This window comes from Mustelus asterias, chromosome 19 (assembly GCF_964213995.1).
Source record: "Mustelus asterias chromosome 19, sMusAst1.hap1.1, whole genome shotgun sequence".
Taxonomy (NCBI): Eukaryota; Metazoa; Chordata; class Chondrichthyes; order Carcharhiniformes; family Triakidae; genus Mustelus; species Mustelus asterias.
The window spans coordinates 18,661,224-18,683,559 of NC_135819.1; the positions used below are offsets into that span (position 1 = coordinate 18,661,224).

Below are 22,336 nucleotides of genomic sequence, written 5' to 3' on the forward strand. Positions count from 1 at the left end.
AGACCAGGTAAGGACAACATATTTCCTTCCCTAAAGAACATTAGTGAATCAGATGGGTTTTTCCGACAATCGACAATGGCTTTCATGGTCATCAGTAGATTCTTAATTCCAGATATTTTTGTAAAATTCAAGTTCCACCATCTGCCGTGGTGGGATTCGAACCCGGGTCCCCAGAACATTAGCTGAGTTTCTGGATTAATAGTCTAGCGATAATACCACGAGGCCATCGCCTCCCATTCAAAAGCTTCAGACAAGGTTTGAAGGACAAGAAGGGATGGTGCACCTTTGTCACAGTCACACGGGATGTCATTTGTAACACACACCTAATGAAATGTGGTGCTGAGTATAATATCAGCATTTAACAGAGGTTTAGGTCTTTCAGAATGCAACTGTTATGTGGTCAGAAACTTCAGGAATTGGAACGAATGCACTTCAGGCTATGACACTAAACCACGTAGCATGTTAAGATTATTTTGGATGCAAAGTGTGATACCTTAACTCAGGCATACAGGACATTGTCATCACCTGAGTCCAATGGAGAGAGCTTTACATTTCAGTTCCATTTCATTTCAAATCATTCTGAAAAACCAAGTTAGAACACCCACCCCAGCATAATTACTATGATTAATTATTAATTTCAAATTGCCAACACTTTATATACACTAATTATTTTTAAATTCTAACTACAAAGCAAAACAGTCTGAAGTAACTGAGTTTGTATGAGATTTCCACATGCAGATGGATTTAAAAATGGGTAAATACTGTTATTGCTTGTAGGTGCTCGATGGAACCACACCCATCAATACAAGCCGGGATATTCTGCAGACTGTACATGTTCAGAATTTGACGTTCTGGGAACTGTGTAGAGTAACGGCTCTCCGCTATCAGAGTAATGGGTGTGGAAAAATATCAACATCAAAAATTTACTAAAGGAAAGCAAAGCGCTTTTTCTGTGGTAAGATGATGCAGCTTGTAAACGTTTGTATTATGTCAGAATCATTAGCGGATGATTTTTGACCCTCACAGTAGTGCTTGCCACTCTGTCCCTGTTGCATCCTCATTGATGGGGGCCTCATTGAGTTCCTATGACACAATTAGGACCCATTTTATGGATTCCTGCCCAGTGGCTGATTTGCCAGTGAAACCTATATTGGTCTCTCAGAGCTACCAAAGCACTATTTAAAGGGGCGGAATGTTTGAATGGTAATAGAGGTGCCAGGTTGGATTGCCGGGAGAGTTTCTGGCTACCTGATCACCTTTTTCCCCATACTCTTCAGTAAGCTCTGTTTAGCTCAGGTCCAATTGTTATCAGCTTCAGTTGGAAGGAGAGAAGCAGCAGATTCAGCCAGCAGCAGCAGTTGGACAGCAGGTGAGGGCCTGCTCCTAGCAGGCCATATCCAGCAGAGTGTACAAACCCCATTCCTGCATCTGTCCAGAGCAGTGCATCAAGTGGATTACTCTAAGAAGGCTGTTGCCGACATCTGAACGCATTGTGTGTTGGGTCAGGGATCAAAAGGGTCATTGGCTCTCGAGGTCACCAAAGCCTTTTTATATTTTTACCATTGGCTCCTTCCAGTCTGCTACAGGGAACATCTTACTCACTGCCCGGTCAGCAGTACCTAGCTGCGCTAAACAGGTGACCAATGCCCTCTTCACCTGAATTCAGCAACACATCAAAAGACGTGCTGGTTAGCTGCATTGGCCATGCTAAATTCGCCCTCAGTGTACCCGAACAGGTGCCAGAGTGTGGCGACTAGGGGATTTTCACAGTAACTTCATTGCAGTATTAATGTAAGCCTACTTGTGACTGATAAATGAACTTTAACTTTGTCTCCTTTCCCCCTAACCTCAACAGTTAACACAAGGGAATTAGAGGATTTGGAGAAGTGGTTGGATCCAGGCTGCGACTGGCTGCACAGGTATCACTATCAGGGCAGAACCATAGCAAGAGCCCAGAGTATTTGTGAATAGAAAGGGCCATCACTTCACCACAGAGACAGGACTGAAGATGAGTGCCAGGTACCCAGGGAGTTGTTGCAATGCAGTTTTCCTGCAACACAATCCCTTCCCCAATATTTGTTCCTTCCAATGTAACAGGATGGTTGTTGGAGGAATGGGGTACCCACTGAGAACAAAGAAAATTACAGTACAGGAACAGGCCCTTCGGCCCTCCAAGCCTGCACCGACCATGCTGTCCGAATGAACTAAAACCCCCTACCGTTCCGGGGACCATATCCCTCTAGTCCCATCCTATTCATGTATTTGTTCAGGCGCCCTTTAAATGTCACTATCATATCTGCTTCCACTACCTCCCCCAGCAGCGAGTTCCAGGCACCCACCACCCTCTGTATAAAAAATGTGCCTCATCCACCTTCTTTAAACCTTGCCCCCCTAGTAATTGATTCTTCCATTCTGGGAAAAAGCTTCTGACTATCCACTCTGTCCATGCCCCTCATAATCTTGTAGACTTCTTTCAGGTCACCCCTCAACCTCCGTCGTTCCAGTGAGAACAAACCAAGTTTCTCCAACCTCTCCATAGTAATGCCCTCCATACCAGGCAACATCCTGGTAAATCTTTTCCAAAACCTACACATTCAATAATCATACACCTCCAAACCTAACATTGATTGAGCAACATAGGAAAAAGCAAAGCCTCAGAGACCACCAGGAAGATTACTGAGTGCAGCATACAGCTTCTGAAGCAGAGGTTTGGGAATCTGGGCAGATCTTTGGGTTACCTAGAATATGCTCCACAGAGTCTGCCACATTAGGGTGTGTTTCATCCATGCTATACAAAGAGGCCTTTACTTAAGAGGAGGGAAAAAACCAGTAGCATTCCCTCATTGAGTGAAGATGGCTGGGGCATGGGCTAGCAGGTTGGGAAGGTGAGGAAGCAGCAGGAGAAAGAAAGCCATCAAAATACACTGTGGATAAACACCAAAATAATTGCTTCGTGATTTGGCTCACCCATTCATTGCTCTGCCCTGAAAACTTATAGCAAATTCCTCTGAATCAACAGGCATTACTCCATCCTTTAGCACCGTGTTATCCTGTGTTGAAGAACATGCAAACCATTCAGAAGCTTTTATATTAATGGCACATTGTCAATGCAAGATCAAATGCTGCATCTGCCTTTTTTGGAGGATTTTAAAATTCTACTTCTCTGTGAGGTGCTTTCCTAGTGACCTGAGCAGGATTGGTAGAACGTGCTGTTCTTCATTAAGCTGCTCTTGGCCGGTGAGCTCTGGGTAACAAGCCTGTGAGATAGACTGCAGTCTGGCGCCATGCGGGTACTAGTTGAGAGGATTGCAAAGGATCAGATGTGCTGATATCCTGTGAGACAATATCCCATACCTTGGTACTGGGGCTCCACTGCTCTGTAGGAGCTAATTTGTCCAATGTCCAACTACCCCTCCAAGGTCAAGCCCAGAATATGCAAGGCAGCTTTTTAAACTTCCAGTGAAGCTGCAAAGACTAATGACACTCACCCTTGCTGTGAGACTACAGCATTCCGAGGAATGGCCACTCTCTGCAACGGAGGTCGCAGAGTGCAGACATCACAAAAGACGGCACCTCAGAGATGAGAGAAGAACTCCTCTACATTCTCAACCAAACTCCTTACACGACCTGGTATAACTGCTTTTGGAGAGATAAGCAACTTCTTTTCCATGGCTGGGCCCTGAAGAGCTCAAATTGCTCCTGTTTAGACAAATTGGAAGAAGGCCTTTTATATTCCAGCCAACAGCTTCCTGGACTGTCCTTATTAACCTGTTGCTGCACATCCACCACATGCAGACCCCACGTTGTAAACCACCTAACTACAAAGAGCGCTATTATCTGTGCCGGTGTTTGGGAGTGATGGAGTGCTTGATATTGCATTTTCAGAATTGTCTTCCTCCGAGATGCAGCTCTTGCTAAGTGGACCTAGAAGAAAGGGAAAAAAGGACAAGAATGAGGATGGCATTGAACGTTTGCAGGTGACAATCTTCACAATGTAGCTGGAATTTGTGAACATGTCCCGAGGTGAATGAAGAGTCACAATATCCAGACAGCTGGTAACTGCCAACCTCGCCTTCCCCGATATTCCTGACTTTACCTGGGCCGGTGATCTCCAGCTTTTTTCTGCTCCACTTGAAAGAGAGTTGCAATGTTAGCGATTCTGTGCCTGGTCTTGGTCCTCTCCCTGGCATTACATGCCATCTTGTTCTGCAGAAAGAGCAGGTGCAAGTGATGTGAAAAAAGAGGAGTTTTAGGTGTAACTTGTGGCTGTGATGCTTGTGCTGTGAGCTGGAGAAGCAGCAAAATGGAATGACGGCAGGAGGTGGTGAAGAATGGAAGATCAAGTTGGTGGACTAGTGAAACGAATAAAGAATTCTGGGTGGAGTTGCTCATCATACATTGTTGAAGAAAGCAGAGAGAGCGAGGTGTGTTTGGAATGCTGAGGAATGGGCTATGTCAGATGTTGCTGAGAGGGCTATACTCACCTTTGCTGCGCGTGTGGACTCAGAATCTCTTCCGACATTGAAACCAGGTCCTGGGGAGGTGATGCTGCTGGTAATGACTTTATCAGCCTCCTTTATCCAAGCCTGCTGGGACACGGTCCTGGAAATAGCCTTGTGCGAATTAGGGAGTAGTACTTCCCTCCATACATTTTTCACCATGAAAACCTCTGCAGAGGCATTTGAAAAACCTGTTGGCAGCACTCATTACTGGGAAGTTAAGTCTCTCTCTACACCATTGCAAAGAAATCTTGCATTAAAAACGATTTTTTCCATGAAGAGATGCTTTCCCATTTTAACTAAGGCAGGGATTTTTCAGCCCTGCCAAGGCAGGACTCGCCGTGGGGGATGACGCTTGGTAGGACCAGACGATCCTAGGGGCGGGCAGTGCCTGAAAATTCCACCCTAAGAGTGGCATAGGCATCCCTTCAATCATACTACAATATGGCCCAACAGTTAAAACCACCTGGATCTTACACTGGAAATGGAGGCTTTTAGTCAGAACCTGTAGAAAAAGCTGGTGAAAAGTTTTTGTGAAAGTATTTTGAGCAAAATGATTGGTTCTTTTTCGGTTCTTTCATATGAATAACCTTTCTGCATTATTCATCAATGATCATTTGATTTTTAATATGTTTCAGGTTGAAGTTGGAACGTTAACTTGTTAATGTCAACTTGGAACGTTAACTAAGTTGGAACCTGAAACGTTAACTCAGTCTTTCGCTCCAGATACTGCAGAGTCTGCTGAATATTGCCAGTGTTTCCTGACTGTGTTTTTATTTCAGATTTCCAGCATCTGTAGCATTTTGCTTTTGTATCATTTAATTTGTGTTTGCTTTAAAGTTTATTAGTCACAAGTAGGCTTACATTAACACTACAATGAAGTTACTGTGAAAATCCCCTAGTTGCCACACTCCGGCGCCTGTTCGGGTACACTGAGGGAGAATTTAGCATGGCCAATGCACCTAACCAGCAAGTCTTTGGACTGTGGGAGGAAACTGGAGCACCCGGAGGAAACCCACGCAGAAACGGGGAGAAAGCGCAAACTCCACACAGACAGTGACCCAAGCTGGGAATCGAACCCGGGTCCCTGGCGCTGTGAGGCAGCAGTGCTAACCACTGTGCCACCGTGCTGCCCTACTTCAGCCAATTAAAATGTGAGATGCCAGAAAGTGACACTCGCCAGCAGTAAGTGCGTAAAGATTCAGGTCATTTTGCAGCAATTGCCATTTTGAAACTAGACTTGTCCATTATCACCACTAACTATCCCTACGATCCCCCTGACTGCTTATGTAGAATTCATGTAACAGGAAGGGGTGTTTGTTCAACGCTAAAATACTGACGTTTATTATGTAGTCAGAGGATAGAATTTCAGGATTTCAGAAGAATAGAGGCAGATGGTTCTTGTACCTAATGCACCCGTAAAATAAACAGGATAGTGGTTAACCCAGATAAAATAGAATTCATCTGGAGTAAAACTGTTCATTCCTGACACATACACTTCTTTTTCATGAGCTGTCCCTTTCTGATGTGTGATGTATGGTGAAACGTTGTCAATAATGGAAGACACAAAAATTGAATGACAAAGCTCACCAGCAAAGAGCCAACAGAAGACATTCAGGATTTAAATTGATTTCTACATAAATATGCACTAAATCCATTTTTTGATGGGCTATTTGTTATCATCCAGATCTGGAAGTCCCTCCTCTTCTATTTATTTTCCTCTTTGACACACTTTTCATTGCATATTTTATCTTTCCACATCATTTGCTCATTAAAAAAAATCTGCTTTAGATCACATCAAGGACTGTTACTGATCTTTTTCTCAGCCTTGATCGCACTCTGTGAAGAATTACCGGAAGGCACATAGGGGAGTCATGGGTTGAATTAGCCACTATTGTCCCTGTCTTATATCAGGCCGTTTAAACTCCTGCTACTTGGAGCAAAGCAGTGTCAAAAATGTACAGCCAGAATTGCAAAGAGGTCAAGTCTATTTTTCTTAAAATGGTACATGATTTTCAAAGGTGACTGCAAAGTTCATCTTATTTCTAAGTAACTGCTCTTTTTGCTTCCAGTAGCAGTGCAGCATCTGCTTTTCATTCTTCCATGAATTATATATCAAAAGCTCTGATAATTGGGTACACAGGGACTCAAAATAAAGTATATTCATAAGAAAATCTATAGCAATATTTAATAGAAAAAACATGTATCACTCCAAATTATAGACCTGATATGGCATTTGTGTTCTTGTAGAATTTGCCTGTTAGAATTCTTAAAACATTCTTACACCAGGTATGTGGGTTTAAAGGAAAAGTCTATGTTTTCTAAAGGAAGTCAGAAATGATATACATCTTCACCAATTTTAATATATTTCACACTGTTAAAATTTAAAAATGCAAGATATCAAAATTTAGGCAAAGGTTCAGTAGAAACCACCCCGGAAGCTGGTGTTTGCAACAATGCAATGAGAAGGTATTCTAAAAGCAAACAGGAAAAGGGTTTCCTGAGATTTCCATTCCACTCCACCGGTGGTAAATGAATGATTTTGATGAGATCTACTAAGCTGAAGTCTTTGTCATGTTTAAAAGAATGCCCTTCACCAGTGACTATGCAGGATAAACCCTGCACAGACACTTTGGTCTCCCTCTGTCACATGTTACTAGGACAGGTAGCCAGCAGCTATGGTCTCTTTCCCAATGGATGTCCACTTGTGAATTTTGTGCAGTGGTTATTCAGGGAATATCAAACACCTTTCCGGAAATAAAAACCCAGTATCACTATCTGCCCAGAACAGGTTAATAACCACACCACAGTGAACCAGGGACTCAGTTACCACAGAAACAAGAATTTCAGCTCAAATTGAAGGCATGCATTTTATTTAGTTTACCTTTGCCTGATAACATACAGTGTTGTCATCATAATATTACAAGATAGAGCTGCAAACTGGAATAATCATATCACAATATGGCAGCCTGCTCTATGTTAATCTGCACTGATAAAGAACACCATTACTTAAATGATTAAATAATGCATAATGAAACACTGGAGGGTCATCACTTAGGGTTTAAACGGTAAATTTAATCCATCTATTTTTATTTCTGAAAACACAGATTTTTCCTTTAAATTAGATATTTCCATGTGTGGCTAATTTAAATATGGTGCAAGCTTGATGGTGAGAAAGTTCATGTAAAGAGACTACTTCTTCACAGAACCATTCACTCCCCACACATTCAGTAGTGTTTTTTTAACAGCGACTGGGTAATGGGGATATCATATCTGCTCGCCAGACTGCTTTCCATTAAGAAGTTTGTATTGTAACATTTTTTTCACAAAAATGCCTTATCAGGTTTATTATTTTCAACCTACTTTAATTTGGACATTACCAGTACAATTTCTAAATCCCAAAATGGCCAACATTTTGGCAATAAACCACCTGAGTACAAAAAAGATGTCACAAAGGAATGCAACATTGTAAAAATTGAAATATTTCTTGGCCAAAAACATACCTGCCAGCATTTCAAATTTACAGAGAATTTCATGAGCAGGGCAGAACAAAAACTGGACATATGAGTTGAAGGGAGGTGTACAAGTGGAGGAGGACTCAAAAAAGTATTTATTCCTACCACACTGGGACCAAATTACAGAACCTGCATCGATCACTTTAAGTGACGGCATTTCTAACATATTGAACTTGCTATCTGGGGACTCAGGAGATGAGGTGTAGATGATATAAATCTGGCTGGTACCTGTAGTAACTGACCAACCTGCAGCTGTTGTAGCTCTTCTGATGTCGCAAAAAAGGCTTGACCCAGTAAACACATGCAGTTCGTATTTAAGCATGAGTGGACAGGAAAATCACTGGCCCATCAATGGCACTGGAAAAATTGGCAGGTATGTAGAAATATATGACAGATAATAAAGACCAGGACATTCACAGCAATCCAGAATTGGCAAAACATGTTCATGTTTTTACCTTCACTGCAAGTGTAAGCCCTTGTAATCTAAATCATGAATATATTTACATACAGAGAAGGAGCAACAGCTTTATTATGACAGTTTAATTGCTGTAAAATATTTTTTAAATGTTAAAAATTTAGCTAGAAGAGGTAGTCGCCAATCTCCGAGGAAGATTGGCACTGTTCATTCACAAGGTTACACTTCATTCAGACTTCAAACTCAAAAATCAGCACACTATACTATAATCACACCAGCTTTGTGTTTGGGAAAACAAATTCATTGGTAAAAAAATCTTACGAAAGTGTTTGGATCCTCTCTCTACCTTGGGCTACAGCGAAAGTCATAACTGCAGTGTGAAAAAAAGCAGCCAGCAACAATTAATTTAATATTGTACAATATCTCATAATATCTTATCCCGGAATCCCTGGCAGGTAGATCAAACATATGTACTGATATAAAAGCACAATTTACATATTAAGCTTTTCGCCTACATTTGTTGCTTTGCTTGTTTCTCCAAGCTGGCTTGAGGGAAATGTGTAGTGATATCTGTGGATGTGGACTGCAGGCGAATCCCAGGCTGAAGCTGGGAGAGTAGGCTGTACCTGTGACACTGTGATACCACATTTCTTTGCCAGTTCCTCTTTGGCTTCCTCACTAGGGTAGGGATTACTCAGGTGGGAGTAGAAATACTCGTTCAGGACTTCCGTGGCCTGTTTGCTGAAATTACGTCGTTTCCGCCTTTAAAGTGAAACAGAAAGAATGAAGAGTTTTTAAGTGTCACTGGTTTTAAGTGGGTCTCGAACATTTAAACTTTGCCATCCACATCAGACCAGTTCTGCTCACCCCATCATACCTTACTCAGTCAGCTGTTCTTTTCATTGCATGCTGCAGAGTGAAAAAGCAAAACTGGAAACAAAACAAGTATCTTATTCTTAGTTTTTCTGCACACAAACTCAATACCTTTTAGCAATTAAGTTAGAAATGATAGAATTGTACACGATGTGGAGATGCCGGCGTTGGACTGGGGTAAACACAGTAAGAAGTTTAACAACACCAGGTTAAAGTCCAACAGGTTTATTTGGTAGCAAAAGCCACACAAGCTTTCGAGGCTCTGAGCCCCTTCTTCAGGTGAGTGGGAATTCTGTTCACAAACAGAACTTATAAGACACAGACTCAATTTACAGGATATGGCGCTAGACTCATTGATCAACAGTTCCAACGCGCCACAGCGAAAAACCGCACCGACCTCCTCAGAAGACAAACACGGGACACAGTGGACAGAGTACCCTTCGTTGTCCAGTACTTCCCCGGAGCGGAGAAGCTACGGCATCTCCTCCGGAGCCTTCAACATGTCATTGATGAAGACGAACATCTCGCCAAGGCCATCCCCACACCCCCACTTCTTGCCTTCAAACAACCGCACAACCTCAAACAGACCATTGTCCGCAGCAAACTACCCAGCCTTCAGGAGAACAGTGACCAAGACACCACACAACCCTGCCACAGCAACCTCTGCAAGACGTGCCGGATCATCGACACAGATGCCATCATCTCACGTGAGAACACCATCCACCAGGTACACGGTACATACTCTTGCAACTCGGCCAACGTTGTCTACCTGATACGCTGCAAGAAAGGATGTCCCGAGGCATGGTACATTGGGGAAACTATGCAGACGCTGCGACAACGGATGAATGAACACCGCTCGACAATCACCAGGCAAGACTGTTCTCTTCCTGTTGGGGAGCACTTCAGCGGTCACGGGCATTCGGCCTCTGATATTCGGGTAAGCGTTCTCCAAGGCGGCCTTCGCGACACACGACAGCGCAGAGTCGCGGAGCAGAAACTGATAGCCAGGTTCCGCACACACAAGGACGGCCTCAACCGGGATATTGGGTTTATGTCACACTATTTCACATAAATATTTCTGCTTTTTTCCTCCTGAGTCTTTATCATGCGATCCTAGAATCAGAATTTATGTCACACTATTTGTAACTCCCACAGTTGCGTGGACCTGCAGAGTTTCACTGGCTGTCTTGTCTGGAGACAATACACATCTTTTTAGCCTGTCTTGATGCTCTCTCCACTCCCATTGTTTTGTTTCTTAAAGACTGGATTAGTTGTAAGTATTCGCATTCCAACCATTATTCATGTAAATTGAGTCTGTGTCTTATAAGTTCTGTTTGTGAACAGAATTCCCACTCACCTGAAGAAGGGGCTCAGAGCCTCGAAAGCTTGTGTGGCTTTTGCTACCAAATAAACCTGTTGGACTTTAACCTGGTGTTGTTAAACTTCTTACAGAATTGTACACCACAGAAGGCCATTTGGCCCATCACCTCTTTGAAATATTCAACCTTTTTTTTTCTCTGGAGCGTAGGAGGCTGAGAGGTGATCTTATAGAGGTCTATAAAATAATGAGGGGCATAGATCAGCTAGATAGTCAACATCTTTTCCCAGAGGTAGGAGTCTAAAACTAAAGGGCATAGGTTTAAGGTGAGAGCGGAGAGATACAAAAGGGTCCAGAGGGGCAATTTTTTCACACAGAGGGTGGTGAGTATCGGGAACGAGCTGCCAGAGGTAGTAGTAGAGGCGGGTACAATTTTATCTTTTAAACAGCGTTTAGACAGTTACATGGTTACGATGGGTATAGAGGGATATGGGCCAAATGCAGGTAATTGGGACTAGCTTAGGGATTTAAAAAAAAGGGGCGGCATGGACAAGTTGGGCCAAAGGGCTTATTTCCATGCTGTAAACCTCTACACTCTATAATAATTGCACTGACTCTGCTGTTCTTAACCCTTTAGCTCTGCAATTTTCTCCCCTTCAAGTATCTCTCCAATTCTCTTTTGAAAGTTACAATTGAATCTGCTTCTATCACCTTTGCGGGCAGTGCATCCCTGATCATAACTCAAGGTTAAAAAAAGGGCTGCTCTTCTCATCTTTGGTTCTTTAGCTAATTACCTTAAATCTATGTCCTCCCGTTGCCAGGGAAATAGTTTCTTCTTAGTTATCCAACAAAAACCCTTCACATGTTCACGTTTTGCAGTAATAAAGACAGCAAAACATTCGCAGCTTTGGGAGTTTGTACGCGTCCAGAACATTAGGCAAATCCACAAGTTCCTGTTTGTGGTTCTACACTCCTCCACATTCTGCACTGTTTAGGTTCTCTTAGCATACAATCCCTATCAATGAATTGATGAGAATTCCCATGTTTATGCTTAGTTTCATTGGAAATTTGTTGAATAAGATGTAACTGATTTTTAACACTGTTCAGAAGCACTGCTAAACACCCTCACTGGCGCTAAGAATAATTATCAAGTGCTATGAAGGTGACCATAGGGATGCATTGGGCTCCTTTCAGGCTAGAGCTGGAGATATTGGAGGCATCTTGCAGTTTGTCATCCATCCGTGCATAAAGGAGGTCACTGACTCTCCGTTCATGCTATCTAGTGGTTGCAGCAAGGTTGGTGAAAGGTTACAAAATTTCAACAGAAGAGACTGCAAATAGCCCTGAACGGTGGCCTTGAACAGCTCTGGGTCTAGACTGCCTAGCTGCAGACTATGCTATCTAGGCATAGACTGGAACAGTAAGGTTACCTGACTGATAGGCAACATCAAAGGCATTGATAGGCAGGCAGGGCTGGGAGGGTGAAAGCTATTTTCCCCGAGAGAGGATAGTAGGGCTTGTGCTCCAAGGAGCTACTGCCCTTCTCTAAGGAGCCACCTCAACAATTCAAGTCATCTGTTACACATTGAACTACTGTGACACACTGCACGACCCTCCCAGCTTGCATAGTAGCAAGCTGACCTTGCATGGCTTCACGCTGCACTTCTATTGCAGCACTCAGACTTCAGGTGGAAGCTGCTTGTGCTGCATCTGGTTGGGTGCACGAGCATCCGATAGAGCTGTCCGTGTCTTGCATGCTGGGAAGAGCGTGTTGCAAGTTCTACCCAAAGTCCTATGCCAAATTGGTGCTGGAGTCTTCATGCTCCTCGACATTGACCGCAGGCTATCTGACAGGTTTCCCAATACATCTTCTGAATGTTGCCCCTTCAAAGTGCCCATCTGAGTCCTCTGCAGCAAAACCCATGTGTAGTCTCGCCCTTTGGTATGCTGCATCTTCCTTACCTGGCTGTAAACACCAGGCAGATCCCACCCTGTATTCCAGCCTCTAAATTACACAGTGCCAGTATCTGAGCTGACAGGAGTGAGTGAGAAATTGAGTGATAGTGTGTCTTCATCATCAATGTCTTCTTGCTGATCATTCACTGCCTGGTCAGGTTGCTCTTCTTCAGTGTCCAAAAGGAGAAAGGAAAAGATTAAGAATCTGGTGTGAGGAAGGAGGTGGCGATGAAGAGGTGCATGCTTACACCATCTGCGACTGACAAATCAGAACAGGTTGTGGATGAGGGCGAAATGGGATGTGAGACGTTATATTAGATAATAAAGATATCTTCATCTTTGATGGTTTTGACCCTTCCCCTGGACCTACAAGCAGACATGCACATTTCCCCTCGGTTAACTCATGCTGTCTCAGGTCATGCGCCTCCTTAATCTGCTGCAATCTTTTTGGCTGACATGTTACCATGGTTGACTAACCAGTAGTGTTTGCAAGCTGTGACATGTGGGGGTGAATTTATACAATTTGAAAGCATATGAATGTCAGTTATGAGTCCTAATTGATAGAAATGAATGACAGGGGATATAGTGGATTGAGGAGGGTCTGACACTAATGCTGCAGTGTTTATAAGATAGCATCTAAAGATACATTCACTGGGCAGGATATTCCGGTCACCTCCCCCTCCATACCCCCACTGCGGGTTCCCCGGCAGTCATGGGTGTGAACAACAGGAAACCCCATTGACAGCGGAGGGACCAAAAGATGCAGCCAATGATGGGTCGCCTTCGTCGCTGCAAAACACACCACGGGGGAATCTCACTCATTCACTTTGACCACTCAAAAAAGATCATTCAACTTCTTGTGGCATTCCAATTAACTTCACCGGGCTTGACGCCTGTGGTATTAACCTCCACAGCTCTCTGATGCCCCTGCCGTCCGTGTGTATGTCTGGAGGGGCTCCTGGACTATTTCTCTTCTCCCCCACCAAGGTCTGTTTCACAGGTCAGATTCACTTCCTACACGACTACAGGAAAGTTCTCTATTCATAACCTTTTAAGAGGTGCAGACCAGGCCAGCTTTAAGTGATGCTAGAACCTAATCATATTGTTCCACTACCCAGATATCCAGCCAATCAGCAACATGGTTGGGGAGGCGATGGCCCAGTGGTATTATTGCTGGACTATTAATCCAGAAACTCAGCTAATGTTCTGGGGACCCGGGTTTGAATCCCACCACGGCAGATGGTGGAATTTGAATTCAATAAAAAACACTGGAAATGGTCATCTACTGATGACCATGAAACCATTGCTGATTGTTGGAAAAACCCATCTGGTTCACTAATGTCCTTTAGGGAAGAAAATCTGCCGTCCTTACCTGGTCTGGCCTACATGTGACTCCAGAGCCACTGCAACGTGGCTGACTCTCAACACCCTCTGAATAAGGGCATCCAGGGATGAGCAATAAATGCTGGCCAGCCAGCGACACCCATATCCCACTAATTAATAAATAAAGATACTGAAATCAAACAGTCGACAGCACAAAGCTGATGTGTTGCCAGCATTGGTCAATGGGTATGGGTTATCTGCATGTTGTGAACCCCGGAGCTATCAGAATTTGTCTCCAGGTTATTAAGCACAGGTCTCCCACCCAACAAATCACTGAAAGCTTATCTAATGCTGACACAACTTACAGCAAATATTAGTCCTACAGCAAATATTAGTCTCCCTCACCTCAGACATTCATCACACTTTGGATGAGATTTTAACTTGCTCACAAGCCGTTCACCTGCATATTGATTCTAATTCTCAAAGTAATCCTTAGGGCAAGATAGAAACACAAAAATTGAAAATAACCTTGTCAAGTTTAGCTAAGAAACAATATTTGCAACTAGCCACCCTCAAGATTTCAAAGCTGTGATTTTGTTAATACCTTGTGTCGGAAAACAAATATTCACCAGTACTTTGCTGGATTGGAACTTGAACAGTTAGCCATCTGAAAATTCAACTGAATTACATCCACTGAACGTCATCCTGACTGGATCCAAGGAATCTGGAGCAGTTGGGGCCAAAAGTGTCTGTGAACAACCCAACTGAAAGATTCTGGACCATCATATATCTAATGATGAAGGTCAGGAAAACATGGGAGGAAACAGTATCAGGTTAAATACCTAGGGAAGCTTAAAGGGGGGGATTTCCTAGCCTCCCAGTGGCGTATTTCTCACAGGAGGCTGTACACCATTAACCAGCAGCAGTGTCTTCTGGTGCCGCCACTGGTAACTCACTTCCTGACTCTCCAAAGCCTTTCCCCATCTACAGGGCACAAGTTAGGAGATGGCCTACTCTCCTGAATGAGTACAGCTCTGACAACACTCAAGAAGCTTGACACCATCCAGGACAAAGAAGCTCACTTGATTGGCACCCCATCCACAAATTCCCTTCCTCCGCCACCAACACACAGTAGCAGCAGTGTGTACCTTCTGCAAGATACACTGCAAGAACTCACCAAGGCTCCTTAGGCAGCATCTTCCAAACCCACAACTGCTACCATCTAGAAGAACAAGAGTAGCAAACACATGGGAACCATAACCTGGAAGTTCCTCTCCAAGCACTCACCATCCTGACTTAGAAATATATTGCCGTCACTTTACTGTCACTGGGTCACAATCCTGGAATTGAACAGCACTGTGCCTAACAGCACTGCGGATGTACCTACACTATATGGATTGCAGTGGTTCAAGGCAGCAGTTCAGCACCACCTTCTCAAGGGCAATTAGGAATGGGCAATAAATGCTGGCTTAGCCAGCGATGCCCACATCTCAAAGGAATAAAAATAAATTGAAGCTCACCAACATGTAAACAGAAATTAAACCAATAGTAGGCATTTTTGTTTAACAAACAGAAAACCTTTATCTTTTGTAGTGAACTTTGCTGGGACGTGGAAGCAGGAGATATACAAATGTCTAGTGAAAGAGTATAGAAAAGATAGAAAGGTCTCCCCTCAGACAGGCAAATAATGTTATTTGCCCCCCAAAAAAATCAATAACATTTCCAACAACTGCCGATGAATAAAATATATCAAAGCTACCCAAATTATTCTCATATCAACAATTTTTGGTTTTTAATTCTCTGATATAAACAAATAGGCACTTTTAGAGCATGTTGTTACAAAGCCTTAAGTACTTATTGACTCTATCCCGATAAAGACTGTGCCGGTCTTCTTATCTCATTGCTCTGTTTGCCATCCCTTCTATCAGTCAGTAATTTGGGGTGGAATTCTCCAATCCCTCTTAGGACGGGTTTTTTGACAGACGGGAGCAGAGAATCTAGCGCAAGCAAAAAGTCAGCAACTCGCTGGTGTAAAAGAGTTTGTAATTCTCCTGATGACAGGCTAATGGTGGGTCGGTAATCTTGCTGCCTAATGTGAATGCCATTTGCATTAATTAACATCTCATGAATGAACATCTCAGGAAGGGCAAACACAAGAGGGGGCAATGGGGAAAGGGGGGGGCTGTCCAAGGACTGTGGGGGAAGGGTGAACACGAGGGGGACAATGGGATACCACTTTTTTAACTGCAAGGGGATGCATGCAGATTCTGGTGGGGGGGAGCACGAGGGACGGGTCGCATGGATCAAGGGGAAGGTAGGAATGTCCGCCACAACAACTATAGGATATAGTATTATTTTTGAGTCTAGAGAATAACAAAAGCAAGCTCTGCCTTCACCATCTTGAGGTTTGGGTACATATTAGACATGATGTGGCGATCCGGCGTTGGACTGGGGCGAACACAGTTAGAGTTTTAACAACACCAGGTTAAAGTCCAACAGGTTTATTTGGTAGCAAATACCATAAGCTTTCGGAGCGCTGCTCCTTTGTCAGATGGAGTGGAAATGTGTTTTCAAACAGTGCACAGAGACACAAAATCTTGTAACTATGGCTTATGTCAGTCAACAGAGGCAACTCAAATATGCACATTCTTCACGAAGACCTGTTGCCACATGGAGTTGCAGGCTCCCCACCGCCAGTGGCTTTGAAGATGAGGGCAACACTCTATTTCTTTGCTTCACGTTCTGCCCAGGGATCAACAGTGGACCTGTGTGGCATCTCTCACTATGTAACATTTTGATGCATAGAGGTCATAGATGCCCTTTACAGGAGGCCCATCATTATGTCAGCTTTATTCTGGATAAGGATAGCCAGGATGCAAGATTCATTGACTTCACCACCATCTCAGACTTTCCAAGCATGCAGAGTGCAATAGACTGTATCAATGTGGTTATCTAGGCTCCATGGTGGCAGCCTTAATGTTTATAATTGCAAGGGCTAGCATTCCATCAATGTTTGTGCACAATATCCGATATCCTGAGTCACTCCCAGTTGCCTGAGGTTCTTGAAGTAAGTCAGCAGGGATGGCTGCTTGGGGATGAGATTCCCACTGAAACACTGAATGATGGCAATGGTGCATCACCCTTAGAGTGGTTCTGAGGAGAGAAACGATGCTGCTTACAGCTCCACATGCTCCCTTATAGAGCAGACCATAGGGCTTCTGAAGATGGGCTTCAGATACTTGGAACGCTCAGGTGTGTCACTGCAGTACACTCCCCAGTGGGGCTTCCCGTATCATCCCAGCGTGTTGCACCTTTCGCAACCTGGCAATGCAAAGAGGGAATCCCTTGCCAAGGGATGGACTAGAGGAGGATGAGAGCTCATTGGAGGTTGAAGGTCTAGAGGCCCAGGAACCTCAGTAGGTTGCTGAGTGTCAGTATGAGTGCAATGATGTCATGGAGGAAGACATGGGAAACTTGCCCATGATATTTTAATTGTTGACAGGTTCCAGAAAGAGTAATGTTAAGTGAGGACTTATAACCACATCTCTCCTAGTCCTCAATGCCATTTCCCTTTCATCTCAGCGAATGTCCGACCATGCGCAGTGAGAACATGTCCTGCATTCACACCTACACATTCTGACCTCATGCATCACTAGGCCATTATCTCTGCTTTGTGAATGTGCTCACTCTGGGAATGGAGTCCAGTGAAGAACAAGAGTGGTGCATGAGAAGACTTGAACCTTTCATCACCAACTAATGATGCAAATACTGCCGCAACTGAGATGAAACATGCTGAGGAATCTACTCCTCCCATGCATTTCCTCCGGGTGCTCCAGTTTCCTCCCACAGTCTGAAAGAAGTGTTGATTAGGTGCATTGACCCAAACAGGCGCCGGAGTGTGGCGACGAGGGGAATTTCACAGTAACTTCATTGCAGTGTTAATGCAAGCTTTACTCGTGACTAATAAATAAAATAAATAAATAGAAAAATGTTGTGTTCTGCCACCACCACTGAGGAGACACAAAAGTCTGAGGACGCTCCCAACCGACTCAAGAACTTCTTCCCTGCTGCCTGCAGACTTGAATGGATCTACCTCGCATTAAGTTCATCTTTCTCTACACCACAGGTATGACTCTCTCCTTTCCTTCTCTATGTACAGTATGCTTTGTCTGTATAGCATGCAACAAACAATATTTTGCACTGTATACTAATACATGTGACAATAAATCAAATCAGATTAAAATGTTGCTAGAATGCCAGTGCTGATGAGCTGCCCTCGCTCAGTGGTGTTCCTCGAGGAAGTTGGTTTAGAAAAGCTTACTTCACACACACTTCAAATAAAGATTTAAACAATCCAATAAAAGCAAAATACTATGGATGCTGGAAATCTGAAATAAGAACAGAAAATGCTAGCTAAGATCAGCAGATCTGGCAACACCCGCAGAGAGAGAAACAGAGTTAACGTTTCCAGTCCACATAACTCTTCCACAGAACTGAAAAGGGATAGAAACATAATCTTTGTCAATCTCTCCTTAGCTCAAATCTATGAGCTTATATGCTGTCCCACCATCCCCCAGTATATTCAGTACATTTCTATCCATCTTCAGTTCTGTAGAAGAGTCATATGGACTCAAAATGTTAACTCTGCTTCTCTCGCTCTCTCTCCAGAGTCCCTTACCTGCTGAGTTCATTCAGCATTTTATATTTTTAATTAAAGATTTAAACATATCTCCCTGACATCACACAAGGTTGTGGAGACTGGTTCAACTGAGGTTGACATCCCATGAATGTTAATCTCACAGTAGGACACTGCCACTGACTGGGAGGATGGCTAAACCTCAAATAAGAGAATTTCAGTGTTGGAATTTACAGCACCTTCAGTTGAACAAAACATTCACATAACCATCAAATGTATTCACAAAATTGCTATTTCTTTACAGTGATTGCACACCAGTGACCCAAAAATGACACTGAACTTTCCTAACCCTACCACCAGGCCGAGGTGCAGCCCGGCTTCTGCTGCAGTAGTGGAGGCAGCCTGCTGACTGCTAAATACTGATAACTGTGATGACCTTGGCAAACATCCTCTGGTAGCCGAGGCCTGGATGGCCTCAGCCTGATCAAGGTCTCCTGGCTCAGGGGCAGAAGCACCCTCAGTGGCCTGAGCATCTGGAGAGGATGGGGGCACAGGCAAAGGGCACTGTGAGCAGTTGCAAACCATTGGAGTGTCCCGGGGTGTCTGGCTGATGCTCGGCTTCCCTGTGGGTGCCTGAGGGCTCCAGCCTGACTCCTGCAGGAGATGGTGCACCTGGAGGGAGATTAAGGTGCCTCCACCTTGATGGTGCCCACCAGGCAGTGTGTCTAGGGCTGAGTACAGATCCAGCAAGACCTGTTGGATCAAGGTCTCCATGGTGGTTGCCTATCCTCCCATGGTGGCCTCGAGGCACTCACGTATTGGAGCCCTGACATCAGACAGAACGCTGACGGACTCCTCCATCATTTCCTCTAATTTGCTGAGTGACTATTGAATCTCTGATGTTTACAGAATCCTACAGTGCAAAAGAGCCCCTTCGGACAATCGAGTCTGCACCCATGCATGAAATGCCCTGACCTACCCACCTAATCCCACTTGTCAGCACTTCGCCCACAGCCTTGAATGTTATGGCGTGCCAAGTGCTCATCCAGGTACTTTTTAAAGGATGTGAGGCATACCGCCTCCAGCACCCTCCCAAGCAGTGCATTCCAGACCGTCACCACCCTCTGGGAAAGATGCTTTTCCTCAAATCTCCCCTAAACCTCCCCCCCCCCTCACTTTTAACTTGTGTCCCCTCGTAACTGCCCCTTCAACTAAGCGGAACAGCTGCTCCCTTCCACCCTGTCCATACCCCTCATAATCTTGAGCACCTCAGTCAGGTCGCCCTTCAGTCTTCTCTGCTCCAGAGAAAACAACCTGAGCCTATCCAACCTCTCTTTATAACTGAAGTGTTCCATCCCAGGCAACATCTTGGTCAATCACCTTTGCATCCCCTCCAGTGTATTCACATTCTGAGATTCCTGAAGATATTGAATGCCACAATGAATGTTGGAATGTTGGATGACTTATGCTGCTGGAATGGATGAGATCACTCATCCTCTTCCTGTTCTAAATGGTGTTTTGGGTGCTGTTGTCACCCACGCTGACCTGTTCTGCAACAGCCTCCCAGGCCAGAGACGTGAGGTTGGTATGCTTCTTGAAGCCATCCTGAGATACAGGACATATTTGTGCACCTGCTCTCCTTTGATCAAGGCCTCGAGGGCCTGGTGGGTGAATAGGAATGCTGCCTTCTTCTTGAAGCCTTTGGCCTTCTTCTTGTGGGTGGAAGATATTTCTGCATGTGTCCTGAAGACAGGTGGGCTAGAGAATTTGTTTAAATATGGTACCCAGAGCTTCCATCCCGCCAACTGACAGCAGGTGGACGAATCAGCTCCCGACCCACCAGGTGATTTGGCTCAATACTGGCCTATGCATAACTAATAAGCTTCCAAGCGGTGGAAGTTTCAGCCATTCCGGCTAACTGAGTGGACAGATAGGGTGAAGAGAAAGATCCACTTAATGATCAGCTTAACATATGATAGGTCCCATCAAAAGTCTGATGGCATCATGGAAGAAGCTGAGCTTGAGTCGGTTGGCAGGTGTTCTCAGACTTTTGTATCTTTTTCCCGATGGAAGAGAGAACGTCCGGCTGTGCTCACCCTGAAACCGGAAAATCTCACCCGAGGTCAATGGACTTTTCCATGGCCTGCCCCCTTGCCTGCTCTGATTCCTGTGGTGGACGGAACAGGAAAATTCACCCCAGTATGTCCAAGGTGCGTGGGGTCCTTGATTATGCTGGCTGCTTTTCTGAGGCAGCGGGAAGTGTAGACAGTCAATGGTTTGCATGATGGACTGGGCTACATTCACAACCCTTTGTAGTTTCTTGCAGGTCAGAGCAGGAGCCATACCAAGCTGTGATACATCCGGAAAGGATGCTTTCTATGCATCTGTAAAAATTGGTGAGAGTTATAGCGGACATATCGAATTTCCTTAGCCTCCTAAGAAAGTAGAGGCGTTGGTGGGCTTTCTTAACGATAGTGTCTGCATGGAGGGGCCAGAGCAGTTTGCTGGTGATCTGAACACCTGGAAACCTGAAGCTCTCAACCATTTCCACCTCATCCCTGTTGATATAGACAGGGGCATGTCCTCCACTACGTTTCCTGAAGTTGATGACTCTCTCCTTCGTTTTACTGACATTGAGGGAAAGATTATTTTCGCCGCACCATTTCATCAGATTCTCTATCTCTTTCCTGCACGCTGTCTCGTCATTGTTGGAGATCCGGCCCACTACAGTGGTGTTATCAGCAAACTTGAAAATCGAGTTGGAGTGGAATTTGGCCACACACTCATAAGTGCATAAGGAATATAGTAAGGGGCTGAGGACAAAGGCTTGCGGGGCACCAGTGTTGAGGATGATCGCGGAGGAGGTGCTGTTGCCTACCCTTACTGATTGCAGTCTGTGGGTCAGGAAGTCTAGGATCCCAGTTGCAGAGGGAAGAGCTGAGCCCTAGTCCATGGGGTTTGGAGATGAGTTTTGTTGGGATAATGGTGTTGAAGGGTGAGCTGCAGTCAATAAATAGTTGTCCTTGTTATCCAGATGTAGGGCCAAGTAGATGGCATCTACTGTGTACTTGTTGTGGTGGTAGGCAAACTGTAGTAGACCCAGGCAATCTGGGAGCCTGGAGTTGATGCGTGCCATGACTAACCTTACGATAATAATGATGGATGTCAGAGCCACCGGGCAGTAGTCATTAAAGCACTCTGTCTGGCTTTTCTTTAGTACAGGGATCATCAACTCAGTGAAAGACTCTCTTTGGTCTGTCTGAAACTTGTTGACCCGACCACGTATTGCAGACTGGCACATTCCAAAGCCCAGGACTATGTGCTGGGGATGCACTAAAGATTGGGGTAGCCACTGCGGAGACACAATGGGAGAAGGTTTCTGTCTGAGACTTTCCTGCCATAGCGAACTGAGGGGAGTGGAACTGTATAGAATCCCCTTGGGCTATATGACTTGCATTGAAAATGCACGGAGAGTATTACATATATCACAATTGTAGGAAAGCAGCTCAGAGTGCAACTTGATCTATGTAGACAACTGTAATGACCATTTTGAAATGTCAGTAATATTTCTTCGACTTTACTGAAACACCTCAGAGTGCAATGCGATGTATGTAGAGAACCTGAACCTGCACTTTGTGTGACAGCCACTTTGAAATGTTTTGATTTGATTTACTGTCACATGTATTAATATAGAGTGAAAAGTATTGTTTCTTGCGCGCTATACAGACAAAGCATACCATTCATAGAGAAGGAAATGAGAGAGTGCAGAAGGTAGTGTTATAGTCATAGCTAGGGTATAGA

At 44.4% G+C, this 22,336-nt stretch overlaps 1 protein-coding gene across 2 annotated transcripts in view; it reads right to left on the reverse strand.

Annotated features, from left to right (window-relative positions):
* Nucleotides 1–22,336, reverse strand: part of pbx4 (pre-B-cell leukemia transcription factor 4) — a 360,470-nt gene that overhangs the window by 49,276 nt on the left and 288,858 nt on the right. For both annotated transcript variants that reach the window (XM_078235123.1, XM_078235124.1), the window contains exon 5: nucleotides 9,056–9,191. In XM_078235123.1, the coding sequence (XP_078091249.1) occupies nucleotides 9,056–9,191 (136 nt within the window). The remainder of the gene's footprint in view (nucleotides 1–9,055; nucleotides 9,192–22,336) is intronic.